Consider the following 19,913-nt stretch of genomic DNA (forward strand, 5'->3'; position numbering starts at 1 on the left):
TTTTAATACATCAAGACTAAAAACAGCGTACAAACGCCATTATAAAATGGTCTTTTCAGAACTTATAATGCTTTTTTACAAAACTAAAAACTGTAAAGCAAGCTTACACCTTCATTTCAACGACACGCTAACATGTGAAAGCGGGTTTCTTCTTTGTTTTCTGATCGATCGCAACAAAACTTACACATTAGCGCCACCAACTGTGGAGCATAAACCAATAGCTGCTACAGGTGATATAAATAAACCAATCAAAATCCTCTGGAAGTTTGTACAGCCCACTTGCGGGTAAAGCTCCACCCACTTGCTGCTAACCCTCCCATTTGCAGCTGGCTCCGACCTCCGTTTATACCCATCTCGTAGTTTCACATACATCATCCGTGACCTCTTGACGTGATGACGTATTGCTGGCGCGTCACAGAACCGGAGATAGACGAGTTGTTGTGGTTTAAAAGTGCATATTTTTTATTTTTCTTGTCAAAAATGAAAATCGTTTCGCTAGATAAGACCCTTATGCCTCGTCTGGGGTCGTTTAGAGTCCTTTGAAACTGCAATTTTAAACTGCATTAAAACTGTACGTGTTGTGGTCCATTAAAGTCCATTAAATCCTGGAATGTTTTCCTCAAAAAACATAATTTCTTCTCGACTGAACAAAGAAAGACAATTGGTGAGTAAATTATCTGGATTTTTTAAAGAAAATGGACTTATCCTTTAATAATCAGAAAACCCATTTACCCAATTTAATCAAGTTCAATGTTTATATTACATGTGTCTTATGTGCACTAACGTTACACATCTAATAAACTGTAAAAAAAAATCATAGATTTTACATATTTAAAATATGTTCTTGTTAATAATATCTTTTGTGGCACATAAAGGGTAGATTTGTCATAGGGCTTATTTACGTCTTTTTAAGCATGTTTGTAAAATGCACCATGATGATATTCACTATATTATACTTATTTTACTTCTACTCCTGTTTTGTATGTCCCAAAAATGTTAGCACCATGGGTGACCCTGTTTAATTTTTTTGACTTTTCATTGTATGACACTGTATCACCTTTGATTTCAACATTTGCTTTCATAATTATTCATTTTAAAGCCTCCTTACAGTCCTTACAGATTTTCAGAAATTTTGTGTAATGCTTTTCAGTACACTACACTAAGAAAGTTCATTCATTTTCATTGGACAATTAAGATCTGCTGAGAAGTGAAGAATGTAAATGTTACATTAGTGCCCGTAGTAACATGTTCTATATCAGTGGTCTCCAACATGGTGCCCGCACAGAGTCTGTGAGTTACCCGCTAAGGCTCAATTAATAGCCTCAATTTGAATATTTGTTTATTACATATTTTATATTAGCTTGGCTTCTTTTATGTATGTTAAAGGACAAGTTGGGTATTTTACAGTTAAAGGCCTGTTTTCAGATTGTTTATGAATAAAATTGAATTGAATTGAATGAAATAGAACGGTTTTGACTGAAATTTGGACATATGATGCTGGCCCAAGATCTTTCGATTTCTGTGGTATCACCCCCCATCCTCACAATGGGTGTATACAGGAACAATCCTTCCTAAAATGCATGAAACTTTCGTTTACAAAGACGTGAAACTCACCGAGTGGTCAGGGGTGTTCACTGATGTGCTCACACAAAAATGGCTGCAAAAGATGCTTTCCAACAGGTGTTTTACCATTCGTTGTAAACTTGTTGACCTATTTTTCCAAACGCCTCACAACCGTATATTCTTCCGCTTAGAGCTTGAATAATAGACACTCCAGCCCAGTTGGTGGTGATAATCCACCTTTGCCAATTGCAAGAATACAAACAACTCCATTTCCGTTTCCGGCGGCGGAGTAATACCGTACCTCACACAGTGGCGGCCGTGACTGCTCTTCCGAGGATGCGCTAATTCAAAATAAGTTGTCACGTGTGTGGTTCCCTTTACCAAAATATGTGTCATGTGTGTGGAGAGCTGTTCTTCAACGTGATGTCCAGCTGATGCCTGACCAAAGACCACCGGCAGAACCCGCTTAATCTCCGCTTAATCTCCGCTCAATCTCCTTCCGTTTCAATGTGTATATATATATATATACCTCCCAAGGGTTTTTTCAACCTATGACTTTTTTTACTAAACCGGCTAAAATTCAGGGGTTTTTTTCTCCTAGGGGGTTTTTAAACACGGGGAGGCAGCCTTTTTGGGCTTAACTTCTATACGTTACATTAGTAATACGTTTGTTTATAATGTTGATTTATAGCCGTAGCAAATTTAACTGCTTGTGCTATCGTTTATTATGTTGTGCTATCTGTCGATTTTCTGTGCTTTTCACTGCATCTATTATGTAAAGCTGCTTTGATACAATTACCAAATTGTGAAAAGCGCTATATAAATAAAATTGAATTGAATTGAATTGAATTGTGGAGAGATCCTGTGTGCATCACGTGTTTTGTCAAAATATGTGCCTGCTGGAGATGCGTCAAAACCGTTTATGATAAAAGAGACGCTTATATTCCCTAAATACACGCAAGATACTCCCTTCAACAGTAAACTCTGATTACGCATGAGATTGTGCGAGTATCTGCAACACGCGAGCATCTCCTTTCAAGTTCAAGTTCAAGGCAGCAGGCACTTATTTTGGCATGACCTGATGCACACACGATCTCTCAAAGCGCAGAACACCTATTTTGAAATGACGAACCACACACATGACAAGCTACATACATGTTGTGACGAACTTCGCATCGTGCGCTTCAAAAAAAAGAAGTCACCAGCCGCCACTGACCTCACAGCACATCTATTATGTTCTGATTACCATAATCGATAGGGATTTAGATAAAGCATATTTAGGTGCTGTCCTAAGTCAAACCCAGAGTCCTCCCCCCTCTTTAACTGGGATAGATGAAACTAGCTAAGGGTGAGGTGATGGGGTGGAGGAGGGATGCTGCAAAAACTGTCACAGGAAAGAGGCGAGGGACTGCTATTTATAGGCACCTCTTCACGCCAGGCTTGTGCACAATTCAGAATTTCAGAATTGGCCTCCATTCAATTCATGAATTGGAATTTGAATTGAATTGACTCCGCCCTACAGGAAGTTGAATTGGAATTGGAATGACAGGAAGTGGAATTAAATTCATGGCAATTCAAAGATATTCCACAAACAAAACAGAAAGAATCTCACATACATTCAGTGTTAGGAAAGTTACTTTGGAAAATTGTTTGGAAACCATTTTAAATACTTGGTTAAAGTAAAACATTCTGGGAAATGAAGTCATGTTCCATCGTGTTCCACAAAATTACAATTACAAAAAAATCTAACTTAATTATTTGTTATGTGACTAGTTTTGAACATTAATTGCTGGGGGAAAACATTTTCTGTTAATGTAATCTGTACAACTAATATAATTTATAGATTATGTAATGCAAACATATCTGACATATACTGAAAGCTTCATTTAACACTTTACTTACTGTATAATATGTATATGAATTGCTTTGAATTTCTATTGAATTGCAATTCTGCTTCCTTCAATTCAAATCCGAATTGTAATTCTAGATCCTGTTTTTGACATCAATTCAAATTCAAGAATTGAATTGGAATTTAGGAGTCATTCTCAATTCAATTCTGAATTGTGCACAAGCCTGCTTCACGCTGATTGGTTTGATCAGATCAGATGATCATGCTTCTCCCGAACTTAGTTAAATAAACTTCATTTGGTGTCATGTTTGAGACTGGAACTTTTTATTACAAAACAAAATCTTATTGTGTAACAGTGAATGTGGCATTATGAGGCCTCATACCAATGATGATATATAGCTCTGAGCACACGAGAGGAATGGGAGGCAGCTCATTTGTCATTGTGTGAAGGTTCAGGAGGTACTGCTGTTCCATTGAGTTGAAAGCTCTGTAGATTGGCTTTTTGTGTTTTCTTGAGTGTCATGGTCCTCACAGGAACTGTCTGCCTGATTCTCAAAGAGTTACAATGGGCTCAACACACTTATCTCATAAATGACCTTATTTATTATGAAAGTTCCCAGTTTGAGGAAGTATCTTTCTTGAGTTAGACAGAAAGTATGTAAGCTGAAACTAAGGGTGTATTCACACCTACCTTGTTTGGTTCGATTGAATCGAACTCAGGTTTGATTGAATCAAACTCAAGTTCGTTTCCCCCCTTGGTGCGGACCTTTTGGGCAGGTGTGAATACAGCAATCGAACTCTGGTGCGGACCAAACAACCGCACCGAGACCCAGCTGAAGAGGTGGTCTCGGTCCGGTTCCAAACGAACTCTGGTACGGTTGTTTAAGGTGTGAACATGTACCGACCTCGATTCATATCGTTATTCTACTAGTGGGAGACGCGCTATCAAGCAGTTTATGTTGTGTATACTGTACGGCAATGATTTTGAATAGGCTACCTTTATTGTAATAGCAGAATACAGCGCATCTAAATCCGCATAATTTAACTTTTCCGCGATCATGGAAAAAAAACGCAAAATCAAAAGAAATGTCTTGCCAACCTGCATTATTTGTTTTTTCATGGCAAAATAATAGCAGTAATTTAAAATGTCTTATTATATTTTTTATAAAATGATCTAATGTTCTTTGATACAGAGTAGACAACTTGGTAAACATTTCTGGCTTTATTTTACTTCAATCTCTCTCCAGCACGCTGCACCCCATCACCAGCAACACAGCGCCCCACATAACAGTCAACCAAAATCTCTTGTGCACATATCACTACGTTATCTTTTTTAATTTTAAAGTTTTAAATTGTTATCTAGTATAATGCATTATTCTCATGAGGATACATACGTGAAAGGTCTGTGTGAGCTGTGTGTCACACCTGCTGTAAATGCCAAAAACTGGTTGAAGCAATAATGCATTTCAATATGCTGTTTTTTAGTCCTTATATTAAGTTGTTGTGAACTTGGGACACAAAAGAAAAGCATCTGTCCATTATCACCTAATCTCAGCGTTAGCAAACTTGTGCGCATTCTGTCAGCGTGTGAGGACCGATCTTTTTAATTTCAGGCTTTGCACTTGAACGGTCCGGTCACATACATCCATAATAATAACACACAAAGTAAACACATATTATAGGAAAAATGTAGCTTTGGACTTGTGGCTGTACTGTAGGTAAGTAATTTTCAAACTTTTTAAAAAGCGACCGTAAAAAAACATTACGCGACGCACCTCTCTCAGTGATGGCGATAAGGATTGATTCATATGTTCTCATTAATATCAAACATTTATCAAATATTTATGCGGCTGAAGTGGTTAATTATTTTAAAAACATTGTCCTTAAATCATCCTGTCAACCCAATTTCTAAAACCACTGTTTGACAGCTGTCTAGGTTAATCAAAAAACAAACAGTGTATCTGTATCTTGAAGTTGTATTTATTTGTCATATTTTCATTTAGTTTCTCTGGTCTTATTACATCACTGACTGTTTACTTAATTATTTAATTACTTGAGAACTTCTAACTTAATATTACACAAGCATTGGTATCCTAATTAGAGAGAAAAAATATCAATTTTTGTGCAAATTTCTGGAAATTACTGCCACAAAATTATTACCGTCATTTTGATCGCAAAATAAATCGCAAAATCCTGGAGGGACTGAAATAATTGTGTTTGAACAACTATTTTATTTATGAACTTTGGGTCTGAATAGCTATTTGTATGAATAATGAAAGCCGCGTATATAGCGCATCTCTCTATCTGTGCGGCGCAAAAGCCTGATAACTTCATACCCGATCTGTCTTCTGCACTGCATGCGCAACTTTCAGAACATGCTGTCTTTGCAATATAATATAGTTTAGATGACATTGTATCATGTGCTCCTCAATATAGTGTCTGCATTTTGGTTTACCTGCTGATAACACCCAATCAATAACAGAACAAATATTGCATTACGAATTATATCCATGATTTTGCTCTTCCTGCTTTCCCCACCTGATCATTTCTGTCCAATGAATGAATGACCTTAATACACATGTGGTTTTGTTTAAACATTTTGGTTCACTTGCAAAAAGGGCAGTGTGAATGAATGCGAACCGCACCAAAAAAAACAAAAAAAAAACATTTTATTTGGTCCGGACCAAAGCAAGTGAACTAGCGGACTTTCCTGGTGTGAATACACCCTTAGTTTATTCAAAACAACAAAAGTAACAAACTATTTGACCTTTTCTTAGACTTTATGATCGTTCATTTATTTTTAGCAAACAACTATTTACACTAAGTGCAAATAGTGATAGATGCGATTTTGTCGCACAGTAGAGAAATTACCGTATGGACTGGGAGAGAAGCTCACAGGCAATCTTTTACTGACTATGAGGCAATCGGGTGGACGTGAAGGCATAAAGTCAAGGGAGATTATTAATCAGAATACTTACCAACATTTGCTCCTGTTCACGCTCGCCGTCTCTGCAAGATTCAGTGAGTGATTCAGATTTCCCCTGGCACAGCTATTAGAAGACTTACAATTGTCAGACAGGTTGCTCACGTGACATCTACGTCATTACGCTCAGTTTGAGTCTGCGCAGTACGCTCGACACCCAGAAAGTGCGTGCTTCTAATTGACTTCACTTGTCTCCGTTGAATCCAATGGGGTCGCTGTGTTTATTTCTTTTACCGTCTATGCTCTGTACCTGCATTGCCGTCATCCAGCGCAAAACAAACGCAGAGTGAGAATCCGTTATGAAGTGTTGTGTTGCATGCAACTTTTTTTTTTCAAATCTTACAAAATGTTTACGTTATGTTTATAATGAGCGAGTACATCATGAATTAATCTTTCAAGCCGTGTTTTTGTCTGATCCTGAATCACCATAGTACACCTATAATTAGTGTTTAATTTCGGACTATTTTAGTCCGGCGGATTGCCGCAGCTGCGGAGTAGTACAGTACCTGGGTGACTCGTCCATAGACTTAAACGGAGAGAAGTAGCGCCGGTTACAATGTTCTTCCGCAACATGCTTGCAGTTTTGTGCATCTCAGTTGTGTAGTTGCGAACTTGTGTCTCTGTTGTTAAAGTTTATCGTTAATATGAGACTCATTTTAAAAATCAGTCGTCATGATGTCACGTGCGTCTTTCCTGGTCAGTCGTCATGGAAACATGGCGTTTGGACCAGAGTGAAAACAAACTACATACTGTATACCACCAGTACTGGTAAGTTATGTGTGAAATCACTAACTGTGGCCTTTTAAGTGAATTGTTATTCATTCCTAGATTTATATATTTTATTTTTCAGTTGTGTGTGACTATCAAACTAGACAATAAATAAACTAGACAATAAATTGTTTCCAATGGAAGCTCTGCGTTTTTCAGATAAGCCAGCAGCTAGCGGGTTTTTCCGCGCTCGGTGCTGAGCGTCGAAAGTTGAAAGAGATTTAACTTTGGGAGAAAAGCTCTGCTCGTCAATGTCAGTTCTCACACGGCCGCCCAATCACAGTGGAGGAGGGGTGGGACATTACCACAGCAACCAACCGACTCGCAGCGGAAGTATCACAGCTACCAAAGCGCTCAGCTGAAGAAAGCTGGCACTCAGCTAAAAAAAAGGTGGCATTCGGCGTCCTCAAGGCGTTTTCAGCCGCATTTAAAAGTTTTGGTGTGTCCAGCCCCTTAGTGCAGGAGTCACAAGTGTTTTGTTTTAGACATATAGTAAAGGTAATGGTTCAATTAAAGGACTGTTAAAAGAAAAGCTGTAAATTAACAAACTATTATTATAAAACGGCTCGTTCTGGTTCTTCATTCTGATTGGTTGAAACGCGTTCTAAGCCGTGATAAAATACCCCGGTAAACCCACGGTTCAGACCGCATCACAAGTATCACTGCGCCACTGTTGCTGCGTACTGATTTATGAAAATAAACACCAAAGTCTTGAATCATTTTTTTATTTTTCTACCTTTGCACAATTATGGCGATATCCAGATAAATGTCAATAAATAAAACATTTCGTCAATAAAGAGAAAACGTTCCCTGAAGTTTTTTTTGTCTTATTGATATTTCCGCTATTATCCACAAGATGGCTATCTTATCCAACTTAAACACTGAGGCATTCACTCGACACAACAGCGTTGTGGTGGATTTAGCGTGACGTGTGTTTTGATCAGGCTCTGAATCTGATCTCTTACAAAGTTCTTCACAAAAATGGAATTATCTCCGCATTTAGCTGAAAATTTGAGAGGTGATGATAACTGATAAGACAACAAATGAAGGTAGGATGAAAGTCTTTTGATGTTGTTGGAAAGCGGATGGACTGTTCTTTCATTTGATATTTTATGTTTATTTAAAGAAGAGAATTTTTCTGTAAGGCATTCAACTAAAACTGGGTGGCAACTTAAAAAAAACGCTGACGGGGAAAAAGTTAAGCATGCTTCCAAAAATATTTGATCATCACTTCAACAGTTGCACGATATAAATGTTAATGTATAAATTAGATGAATGTTGATTTATAAAATAAACACCACAGTCTTTAATCAGATATTTTCATTGTGCCTTTGCTGCGTCTCTGTTGTTTGTGAACTGCGCTCTGTTGCAGCCACACTTGATTCTGAGGAACTACTTTGTTTGGCGGAAGAGTAATATTTATACTAATATAATTACAACTTATTTGTGTTTTATTTTATAAAATCCCGCTAACGTTATGAATATGAAGTAACCGTTTTATAAACGCAATAAACCCCTCGAAGCGTTGGGTTACCAGTGCATTTTATAACAGCTTCGCGTCGTGCCTAACAACGCCCCTTAGCTGTTATAAAATGCACTGGTAACCCACTGCTTCTTGGGGTTTATTGCTTTAATAAACCTACCATATGTTGTAGGCATAAAAGTTATAAATTACGAGATTTGTCATTTTGACAAAGGCTTAAAACGATACACTGTATATTCACATAAAACTATACCCGCACTGCTGCTGTAGCCCACCTTTTGTCCTGAGACTTCAATATGGCATTAATGGCAAAAAGTGTTAGCTCGCCATTAATCAGAAAGAAGAAGGTTGGCAAAAAATGCATCTCAAAACTCATCAGATTGATGCTTTAAAATATGTAATTTAAAAAAATTATTACGGGGGAGCATGCCCACAGACTCCCCTAGAGGGGTAATAGCTTTGTTTTTCACCCCTGACCTGTTTTCATGCCTGAAAGGTCTCCATAAAAAAATCTGGATTTTGGAGTTAGTTGAACCAATGTTAAAATGATAGTTATTTTACAATAGACTAGGGGTGTGACGAGATCTCGTGCGACGAGATCTCGCGAGATTAAATGTGTATCGCGAGATTAAGTGTGTCTCGCGAGATTTCTTGCGTAGGTGAAATTCTGGCCGTTTCTCAAATAGAAGACTGCATCCTTCGGAGGTCGCATTTTTAAACTGCATTTACTTCATAAAGACTGTCTTATTAGAGACTACTAAAAATTATAAAGTTTACTAATAATTTAGTTAATCGCAAATTGATGTAATACGCTCACGACTTGCGAATGTAATGCTCAGTTAATGATCTGAAATAAACCTTAATGACGTATGCAGCCTGCATATGCGACCTCCGGAGGATGCAGCTTTCTGTTTGACCCTTTTAGGGGCCAGTTATACACCAAAAGCGTTTATGGCAGTTGCAGGCGCCTTTTTTGAATGATATTCTATGGGCATGGAGCGTTTGCGCGCTGAGCGCCTTGCGGTTTTTGCCGGCGGTCGCAGCACGCGCCTTTGAAGGAACGCTGAAGAGCGGAGAAGCGCCCGACGTCATTCGCGTCTTTCTATTGTCAACTCGAATGAGGGGAGATGCGGGCCTTACGTTGTGGTGAGGGAGGTTTACAGTTGCTTTGAAGAACCGGATTACACTCGCTCACTCTCTCCTGCGTGTTTGTGCACCTCTCACCCTCAGACAAGGTCAGAGCAAGCGTCATCTTTTTAAAGTTTCTGCTAATGTGACAGTTAACAGCAAAAGAGCGCTCACGCTTCAATATTTGATTGACAAGACAGCTGACTAGGTGGTTGCCTAGTAATATTAAAAGCCGCGTCGACTCGCACTGTTCTTCTTTTAAAAAAGGCAGTGCGTCGCGCCTTGCGTTTCCAAGCGTTTAAAGCGTGGTTGGTGTAATTAGCCTCTTACAGTGCATGCATTATATTCTGTCTTTTACTGCATTTGCTTTTTTGTTTGGGTTTCCAATAATGTTCGTTTGGGAGCTCGTATGAAGTCTGAGACGTGTTGTGTTTGTCTGATGATCAGTGTCAGATGTGAAGTCTCAGCAGATTAAACCATCACAGAGTTTACATGATTTAATGTCTGCATGTTCATTTCTATTGTAAAGAAATGGACGTATATTAAATATTCAAATGGATTTAAACATTGTTTGGCTAAAAAATAAGCGTTTCTCTCCGTCTAAAGTGAAAGTAAAGATAGCGTCTGCGAGACGAGTCAACTATCTCCCCCTGCAGGCATTTGTTATAATATATACATAATGCTTTTTATTTATAGACCACAAATGTAATTTGTTAATGTAATGTTGTTTAATGTAACTTGGTTTTAATACTTTATTTGAACCAATTATTATTGCATCTTCGTTATTATGTAATTTTAAAGGCTACTGCTCACTTGGGTCTATTTTTATTACCCAAAAATAACAAATTACTTCATTATCAGTTAGTAAAATAATTGTTAGGGCCAGTCCTTGATTAGTTAAAACATTTAAAAACAACATGATTTCAGTTTCTTGTTCATTTATTTTATCATCGAGGGTTTCTTAAAAAGTGTAAAAATATCGTCTCGTCTCGTTCTCGTGAACCCAATCTCGTGTCTCGTCTCGTCTCGTGGATTAAGTGTCTCGTCACACCCCTACAATAGACACATTATTGGTTTTTGTATGGAAAAAAAGGTGGGTGGTTGCAAGCTCTAACCCTAGAATCGCCTCTGGTATAAGTTAAGCCCCCTCAACAATTTCAAATGCCCCCTCAGTCATTTCATCCTGCAGCCATGCCTGTAGGCAACTTATTACATTTTCTTTCAACTTCATATATGATATACTTGAAATTAATTGCACTTAATGTGCATTCAGTGCGCCGAAAAGATTGCATTTAATTCACACTTAAGTGTATATACTTAAAGATTATTATATTTATGTAATAAGTACACTTTATAAAAGTACACTTATGCACACGTATTTTCACAAGGGAGGTGCGCATCAACATCTTTAACCTTTATTACAATAAAGTAAACTTTATACTTCCACTGTGTTTGTCTGATATGAATAACATACGTCGGCAAATTATTATTATTTGAAAATAATATTTATTTATTATTTGCAAATTACCATCTTATTTGAATAGATTTGTATTGCTGCATCCACAGACATCAGTGTGTATTTTACAAACTAAATGTAGGCTATTGTTTTACCAGTGCTTATATGTATTTAAATGTCTGAAATCTAAAATAAACATTATGAGGTTGAAAACTCTGCATAGTGTTGCTATATGATAGCGCTGAGCTCGTCCGTCTGGCTCAGCGCGAAAGACGTTTGAATGTGACAGTAATGTCACTGAACATTTTAAATCCCATATGGGGATAAGGTTAAATTATTATTTAAAACAAAAGGTTGAACATTTTAACCACGAATACAAAAGTGAAACAGAGGGGGCACAAATCAGATCTAAGGGGGCAATGCAAGTTCAAAATAAAACTCTATAAACCGCTCCATTGTGAATGTATATAAACCATTTCACAATGGAGCGGTTTATATAGTTTTATTTTGAAATTGGACTTAAATACGATATAATTTTTTAATAACAGTAGTTATATAGTGATGCCATATGGTGTAGTGCTGGGTACACGGCACACACGGAGTACCCACTTCTTTATTAGATGGCATGGGGTAGCCTTTATCTACTTCTAAATTTGAAATATTTAATATTAATTTCATAATGATCTTTATGCTGAGAAGTCAAGCAGCATAAGTTAAGTGACAATACTAGACCATTTTGGAGTGAACTAAATATGCAAGACTAATCTTACATGCCACTGTTCATTTTGAACTTGGACTTAAATACAAAGAAATACTCTATAATTCTTTAATAACAGTAGTTTTATATAATATATCTTCAAACACACTGTAAACCCGAATGCTCAAAGTAATTAATTGTATTTAGTACTGTTAACTTAAATCATTACAATTAGTTCAAATTAATTAACCTTGTTGAGTATTTAGAACTTTCAGATATTTATGAGTTTGTAAAAATGAAACTTTTTAAGTTAGATGAAATAATACGTACGACGTTACCAGGTGCTGTCCATGGCGATGGTGCTGAATAGGTTGATATCGATTGCTCGACAATCACTTGTTCACTTTGTGTAATAGGTTTCGCTGCGTTATGAGATAGCGGTGTTCTTTATTAAAGAAACATTTCAGAAATAGTTTGTTACATTTGTTAGGAATATGAATATCTTGTAAAAATATTTCAAATTGCAAACAACTAAATTCAACATTTTATTTTATATCAAATCCGTGCAAAACCCGCAATTCATTCACACGGCGCATTCACACAGGGCGTAAAAGCGTTAACGTTTAATGGAAGGCTTGTCTGAAGCGTGGCCAACAGCCAATCACAGTGGCCGCTACACATGCTCCATTCTTCCATAAACGTAATTGGCTGGCTCTGTCTAGGTAATTTGCATAAGGCGATCTGATTGGCTGACGCACGCGCTGCCGCTTGAAAAGTTGAGAAATGTTAAACTTCGGCCGCGAGCAACGGCACTCACCCCGGATTTCCACCGACTGCGGAACGGCTGCGGAACGGTGGCAAAGTCAATCGGTTTCCATTCAAGTCAATGTGTGTATTTCCACTGACTGCGTTCCGAATCCGTCACAGCTCCGGCCATCCGCAGCCCTCCGGCACAAATACGCAGAGCTTCTATTTTTGACGGATGCCGGACAGCTCCGCAGGGCGGAGCCATGACTTTATCGCGTGATCATACCTGAATTCACGAGATCTTGTGTTGTGATCTGGGCTGGTTTGTAATAACGTCATAATTTAACATCATAATGGGCGGAGACAGAACTAGATATCGCGCGATCTTCATGTGAATTTGCGAAGACTCACGGGTCCTCGTCACTTCAACACGCAGCCGCTCTATACGGATAAATACGGATCCGGTGGGTATTGGCGGACGGCGGAGTGCAGAGCCGTAACGCAGCAGAGCGTTACGGCTCCGCAATTCAGTTCAGCAACGCATGACGTCACCCATTAAAAGTGAATGGGAAGCGTTAATGCTGGCGCTCCGTGTGAATGCGCCGTAATGGACGCATTTCTGGAGCTGCGCCTGTTTGTTTACCTTAAATATAGCAAAAATATATATTATATGATATATGAATATATATTATGATTGCTTTAGATTTTAGCTTTGATTAGTTTTAATGTGGAAAATTTGTTGACCTTATAAAAGCAATAATCAAGTGATGCATTTTCTTTTGAGTGTTTATAAAGAATATGACATGCAGCTGCCTCAAAGTTAGAAAACATTAAAAAACTTCGATGCAAAGTCGACTTAACATCAATAATAATAGTTAGGAAAATCAACAATTAAGAGATTCGTGATGAATGTGCTCCCGTGGCATGCGATTTTACTTGATTTGTTTTATTGCAGCTAAAATAGCCGGTAAACTAAAGATTTAACGGATTTGAAATGCACAAATGAACTAGTAAGATTCGCTGTATAGCTGCCTGCCATAGTTTCATCAACTCCTCCACCCAAAATGTTTTTTTAATAGTTTCTTTAGCCTGTAATAATAGTTCGAAGCTGATGTTTAAATAAAAAAAATTTGCCTAATTTAACACAGAGTGTACTTCAACTTTTTTTTTTACAGATATTTAGTTATATAGACTGCAATATACACAAACTTTTATCACAGTCATGGCCCGTAGCGGAGTCAAGTGGGATAAGGTAAAGCTAAGAGTGCTCCAGACCAACCCTCCGAACGAACGACTTACAGAAGGGATACGTAACTAAGAACATTTCGGGAAACACATATTAACGATAAGGTACAGCTTAAGGCACAACTTAAGAACGACGTAGAGCTAAGAAGGTTTCGGGGAACGCAGCCCAGGACCTCCAGCAGAAAAACAGGCCCACAACACCAAAGACACAGCCGCACACCTCATTCTACACATGGGGGTTCCCCTGTGTGCATGCACCAAACCAATGTTTAGTGTTTGCTGCATGCTTAAAAAGCTTTTTTTTTGTTTCATCTGACCATAAAATCCATCCCATTTGAAGTTCCAGTAGTATCAGTTACTTTTCAAATGTTCTATGGTCAGATGAAGCAAAAATAAGAGTTCTTAGCAGCAAACACTCAACATTAGTTCCGTGAACACAGGGGTAAAATGAAATCTACTGCTGCATCTCCAATGCTATGGGCCCATTCCTCCGCCGGAGGTCCTAGACATCTTGATCAGATACATGGCATCATGGATTCTATGAAATACCAACAGATAAAAAATAAAAACCTGACTGTCCCTGTTAGAAATCACATAATGGACCATGGTTTGATCTACCTTCAGGGCAATGATCCCAAACAAACATCAAAACTAACACAAAAATGAGTCACTGAGCACAAAATGAAGCTTTAGACATGACAATCCCAGTCCCCTGACCAGAACCCTAAAGAAAATGAATGGGATGAACTGAAGAGAAGAATCACCAACATGGAGCTGGAATCTGAAGAGATTCTGCATGAAGGAATGGTCTCTGATCTCTTGTTCTCCAAACTCATCAGGCATTATAGGTGAAGACTCAGAGCTGTTCTCTTGGGAAAAGGTTGCAAAAAGAATTTAATTAAAGGGTATGATTAATTGTGAGCAGTGTGTATTAGAGAAAAATATTTCTCTCAATTAGATTTTCCCCCATTTTAAAATTATTCTTTTCAATGAAAGGTGGGATTTCTGTTGATTTTTTTAAAGTAAAGATCAAAATTATTAACGATGCAGATTTATTTACACAGCCTTCTTTGATCATATTTACAAAGGGTATGAATAGTTTTGAGCTTGACTGTATGTGAATAGTCATTGGAATGCTTTTGGGCTAGTTTTGAATGTCCATTTGGGATGGTTCTGATACGCAAATCTGGCAACCCTGGCTGTGCGCTTGCGCAGACGTTCGGTTCAGATTCTAAAGAATGTAGATGTAAACAAACATTTTAATCAGATTGCAATGTTTAGGGTGCATGTAAACTGTATCGTCGTAACCTTCAATCGTATTAAATTCAGTCGGATTGACAACATTTTCTGCATGTAAACATATAGCCACTGTGTGACAACTTGATTTACATGTGAACGGCCCCTAAGCTAATAGGATTTTGTGATTATTATTGTAAAACTGCTTTGCAACAATTACAAATTGTGAAAAGCGCTATATAAATTGAATTGAATAAATTTGATGTTCTTTATTTTTATCTTATTTTTTGTCTTAACTTCACTTTGCATACTAAACACTGGGATTTATTTTTTAGATAAATTAACCTGATGCACTCGGAGCAATTTTTCTGAATTTCTGCCTGAATGTGGCATGACCAAATTTAAAAGCCTCTCATAACCACATACAGTAGAATAAATGTAAAATTTTGATGTCATTTTACAGGAAACCCCTCCAGATTTTATAAAACACTGTTGAAAGTGCTAAACATGGTTGTATGTGTTGTCAGTCCTCTAATAAACACAAAAATAAATAGGCACTTTTTATTTATTTTTTCAAAAGTCTGTATAACTTTGGCCCTGCAGTGGTCGAGAAACCTGCAGAGAGTTATTTTTGTCTCTATCATAATCTATGCAAAAGTTATTCTATTCCACTGAAGGAAGGAATAATACCAGTTTTCTATTCAATTCCTGCCTAAAAACTTTGAAGTGTCCCCATACCCACAGAATAAATGCAATTTCTTTATATCATTTTACAGAAAACACTTTGAAGTTACACAAAAAGCTGTTGTTTGTGATAAATATTATTATCTTACAGTAAAATATATATCAAAGTGCAGAAAGTAGAGAAACGCTATAATAAACACACAGAGGGAACAGACTTCGATAGAAGACCAGACAGCTTCTCTAATTATTTTCTATTCTAATTATTAAAAGATTTCCAGATGATTTCATCACTCCAGTCTGTCCGTTTAAAGGGCGTACACCTACGTTTATCTTCAAATGGTGTCTTCGACCACGATGTTTTATAAAATAATATTATATTAGCATTCATATTCAGACACTTGACAGCACAACAATACATTTTCTAGTGAGTTATCATGCTCCTTTACTCGTGTTAGTGTTGGTCGTTTTCGAAGCACTGCTTCATGAGAATTCGAAACATTTACGATTCTTTTGTTTCGAATCAGTGGTTCGGAGCTTGTTTCAAACTGGCCCAAGTCACGTAATTTTAGCAAACGAGGCTTCATTACGTCATAACTGTTTCGAAACGTTTCCAAAATCCGATGGTTCACCACTAGGGGGAGTTGATCACATGACCAGTGTCTAATAAGTTTAGGTGAACTTGGGTCAGTTTTATTATGAAAGTTCGTAAAACATTTATCATTCTGACTAATAACACTGCCATGTTGTCTACTTTTTGTTTATAGACAGATTTAATGACAACAATGTGCATAATTAAAAGGGTAGTTAGTTTTATTCATTTGATTGCCCTAAATAAAACTAAAAACACATAAAACACTTTTAACTATGTCTTAATTAAGTTAAATACTTTTTTTACTTTTTAATAAAAATCTTGCTATTATTTTGTAAAAAAAGTGTAAAATGTTTCGACACATCTGCTTTTACACTATTTTGAACAGCAGGGGTCGCCAGCGTGTGTGGGTTTCGAACTGCTTCGAAAAACTGAATCAATTTTCGAAGCAATTGGTTCAATTGATTCGAAGCTTCGAAAAGCTTCGTTTCTCCCATTACTAGCCATCACTAGCCGTCGGCAAATCAAACTTAAATGGTGCACCGGAGTTGTTTGTGAAATAAAAAACAAACTGAACATAAAACAAGTTATGTTTAAATACCTGTGTTAAGCTTTTGTTGGCGTCTGATCAGTTGGTCTTCCGGACGTGTTTCCTCTTCGGCTGGCCAAACTCGAACGCAACCAGCGGCCCGGCTAAATAGTGTCAGTGTCGTTCCACGCAGGCGCAAACCAGGCGCAGACCGACGAGTCCACCCCTTTTACACAAGGGGGGAGTACAAAACTGCAGACCATTTAAAAAAAAATCGTACTTACTTGGACCCTTCCAGACGCAACTTGCTAGAACACTAAATCCCTTCAACCCTATATGACATCATTCAAAATAATCTCGAGACTCGTGTATAATTCATTTCCAAGGTTTTTCTGCCACCACATTGCACGCGCAGCTTGTAGTGAGGTAAGTGTGACGTCTACTTGCAAAAGGTAGCACTCGCAAAAGGTAGGTCTTGTAGCACAGAGGTGAGATTATTTTGAATGATGGAGTCATATAAAATTGAAGGGATTAAACACTCCAACAAGCCACGTCCAAAACCGTCCAAATAAGTAAGATTATCTGAAATAATCTACAGTTTGTACTCCCCCCTTATGACAAAAAAAATAGACTCATCGGTCTGCACCTGCTTTGCGCCTGCGTGAAACGACACTGACACTATTTAGCCGGGCCGCTGGTTGCAGTCGAGTTTGGCCAGCCGAAGAGGAAACACGTCCGGAAGACCAACTGATTGGTAATGCACCTTTTTCGTTGGTTTGCCAAACCGCCATAAAACACCAGAAGAAGAAGAAGATCATCAATAGTGATGGGGAAATGAAGCTTCGAATGAAGCACCGATACTTCTCTTACTGTTTCGAACCATGATTCGAAGCCTCAACGAGGGTGTCGAAAACAGCGCCATCTTCTGGTTAATAAAACATATAGCAGTTGCTTCTGGAAAAAGCTCCATCAATGAAGCAACAAGCTGATGAAATTCAGCTGAATATTAATATTATGTGTACAAATAAAGCTTAGACAACATGTGTGTGAATGGTCAATATAATAAATGTATTTACTCATTAAAGTGTGGCGATAAATTCCAGTATGAGTTAATATTCATATGATTCAATACTGTATTGTACGGAATAATGTTCACACGCACATAATATAAAAAGCCCCACTGTGACATAAAGCGGTTTTACATTACAGACACTAAATATCTATGCAGACACTTAAATAAAGAATTGTAATACAATAGATTACCTTTATTTCTGAATATGGAAAAATTACAGAGGTCTGAATTTTTGCGACCCTGTTGTTGCAGCCACAACACATCCGAAGTGTAAGGCTGTTACAAATGTAGCATTGTGAAGCATCCTGCTCGATTCGTCCTTAAGAAGGAGTTTCTGTTATATTTGTTTCTTTCTGCAAACTCTCTGAATCTGATTCAGGCTCAAACTGCAAGGCAATAACGATGCAAAAGAGGCAGTTTTGACCATTTTGTTTGATTATCTGTACACGCATGAGAAGCAGAAACCCGATTATGGTAATGGACATTTCGAACGCTACAAGGATTGACCAATCACAATCGTTTAGAATCCCTGACCAATCAGAGTATACTTGCCGTTTGTGGGGGTGGGGCTTTGAAGAGACGCTCTGCAATCAAGCGTTTTAGAGAGAGATGTTGCAAATATCTATATTATGAGAAAAATAATGTGTTTTTTAACTTTAATTCAAACAACAGATTTGTGGTAGACCACAACAATAAATATATAAACTTTTTTGTGGTCATTTAAGTGGCTCTTTAAGTCAATATCACAATTGACCTTGAGTTTGTTGCTAGTTATTTTATTATAGATTTATACACACACACACATACACACACGCAACAATCTAGAAATGGGATTTCATCGTGGAAATATCACGATTGGTCTTCAGAACAACGGTTTCAATCTGGCTGTTGTACAGCTCCAAAGAACAACACAGACGTTCATAGATCTCCTAAGAAATAAACAAAAAACATGTGCTTTAACACAGCATATGAGTTCATATGAACAGCAGGAGCTCACCATAATAGATGGGCATAATGTGCCCTTTAAAGAATGTATAAGTCTCAGGTGTCTCCAAAATGTGTTCGAAGTCTCAGCTCAAAATACCCCACAGATCATTAATAATAGCATGTCCAACATGCCCCTATTTGGGTGGTAGCAAAAAGGCACAGGTTTGTCTGTGTACTTTTAAAGGCGGAGTCCATGATGTTTGAAAGCCAATGTTTATATTTGAAATCACCTAAACAAACACGCCCCTACCCCAATAGAATCTGGACCTTCTGTTGATAGACCCGCCCCACACATACGCAACCCGGCCTTTGATGTGAGTTGATTGGCTATCAGTGTGTTTTGGTAGTCGGCCCGTCTCCTCTTCCAACGCGTTTTTCAAACATCGTGGACTCCGCCTTTAAATGCAAATGAGCTATTGCTCTTACCAAAAAAGACGCTTTGGTTCAAATAAATCTGATTTCGCAAAGAACAACAAAAACTTAAAATTGCAGACAGTGTCAAACTCACTGAAGGCAGAAACACTAGTAATACAAGAATGTCAGTCAGTGGCCGTGGGCGGGGCTTTAGCAGTGCAACAACACATTGCTAAGAAAATCAAAGCAGCATGTCCAATGAGACTGTTTTGGTTTAATGGGGATTAAATTGTGTAAAATGTGTAAATTGATTTTTTCACACACTGCCAACACACATATACACTCACCTAAAGGATTATTAGGAACACCATACTACTACTGTGTTTGACCACTTTCGCCTTCAGAACTGCCTTAATTCTAAGTGGCATTGATTCAACAAGGTGCTGAAAGCATTCTTGGCCCATATTTATAGGATAGCATCTTACAGTTGATGGAGATTTGTGGGATGCACATTCAGGGCACGAAGCTCCCGTTCCACCACAT

General features: G+C 37.8%; 1 protein-coding gene across 4 annotated transcripts in view; it reads right to left on the reverse strand.

Moving 5' to 3' along the window:
• Positions 1 to 18,801: 18,801 nt before the first annotated feature.
• LOC141361430 (kinetochore protein Nuf2-like) overlaps positions 18,802 to 19,913 on the reverse strand; it is a 40,021-nt gene continuing 38,909 nt past the window's right edge. For all 4 annotated transcript variants that reach the window (XM_073862672.1, XM_073862670.1, XM_073862671.1 and 1 more), the window contains one exon: positions 18,802 to 18,958. In XM_073862672.1, the coding sequence (XP_073718773.1) occupies positions 18,851 to 18,958 (108 nt within the window). In that variant the 3' untranslated portion in view covers positions 18,802 to 18,850. The remainder of the gene's footprint in view (positions 18,959 to 19,913) is intronic.

This window comes from Misgurnus anguillicaudatus, chromosome 24 (genome assembly GCF_027580225.2).
Source record: "Misgurnus anguillicaudatus chromosome 24, ASM2758022v2, whole genome shotgun sequence".
NCBI lineage: Eukaryota > Metazoa > Chordata > Actinopteri > Cypriniformes > Cobitidae > Misgurnus > Misgurnus anguillicaudatus.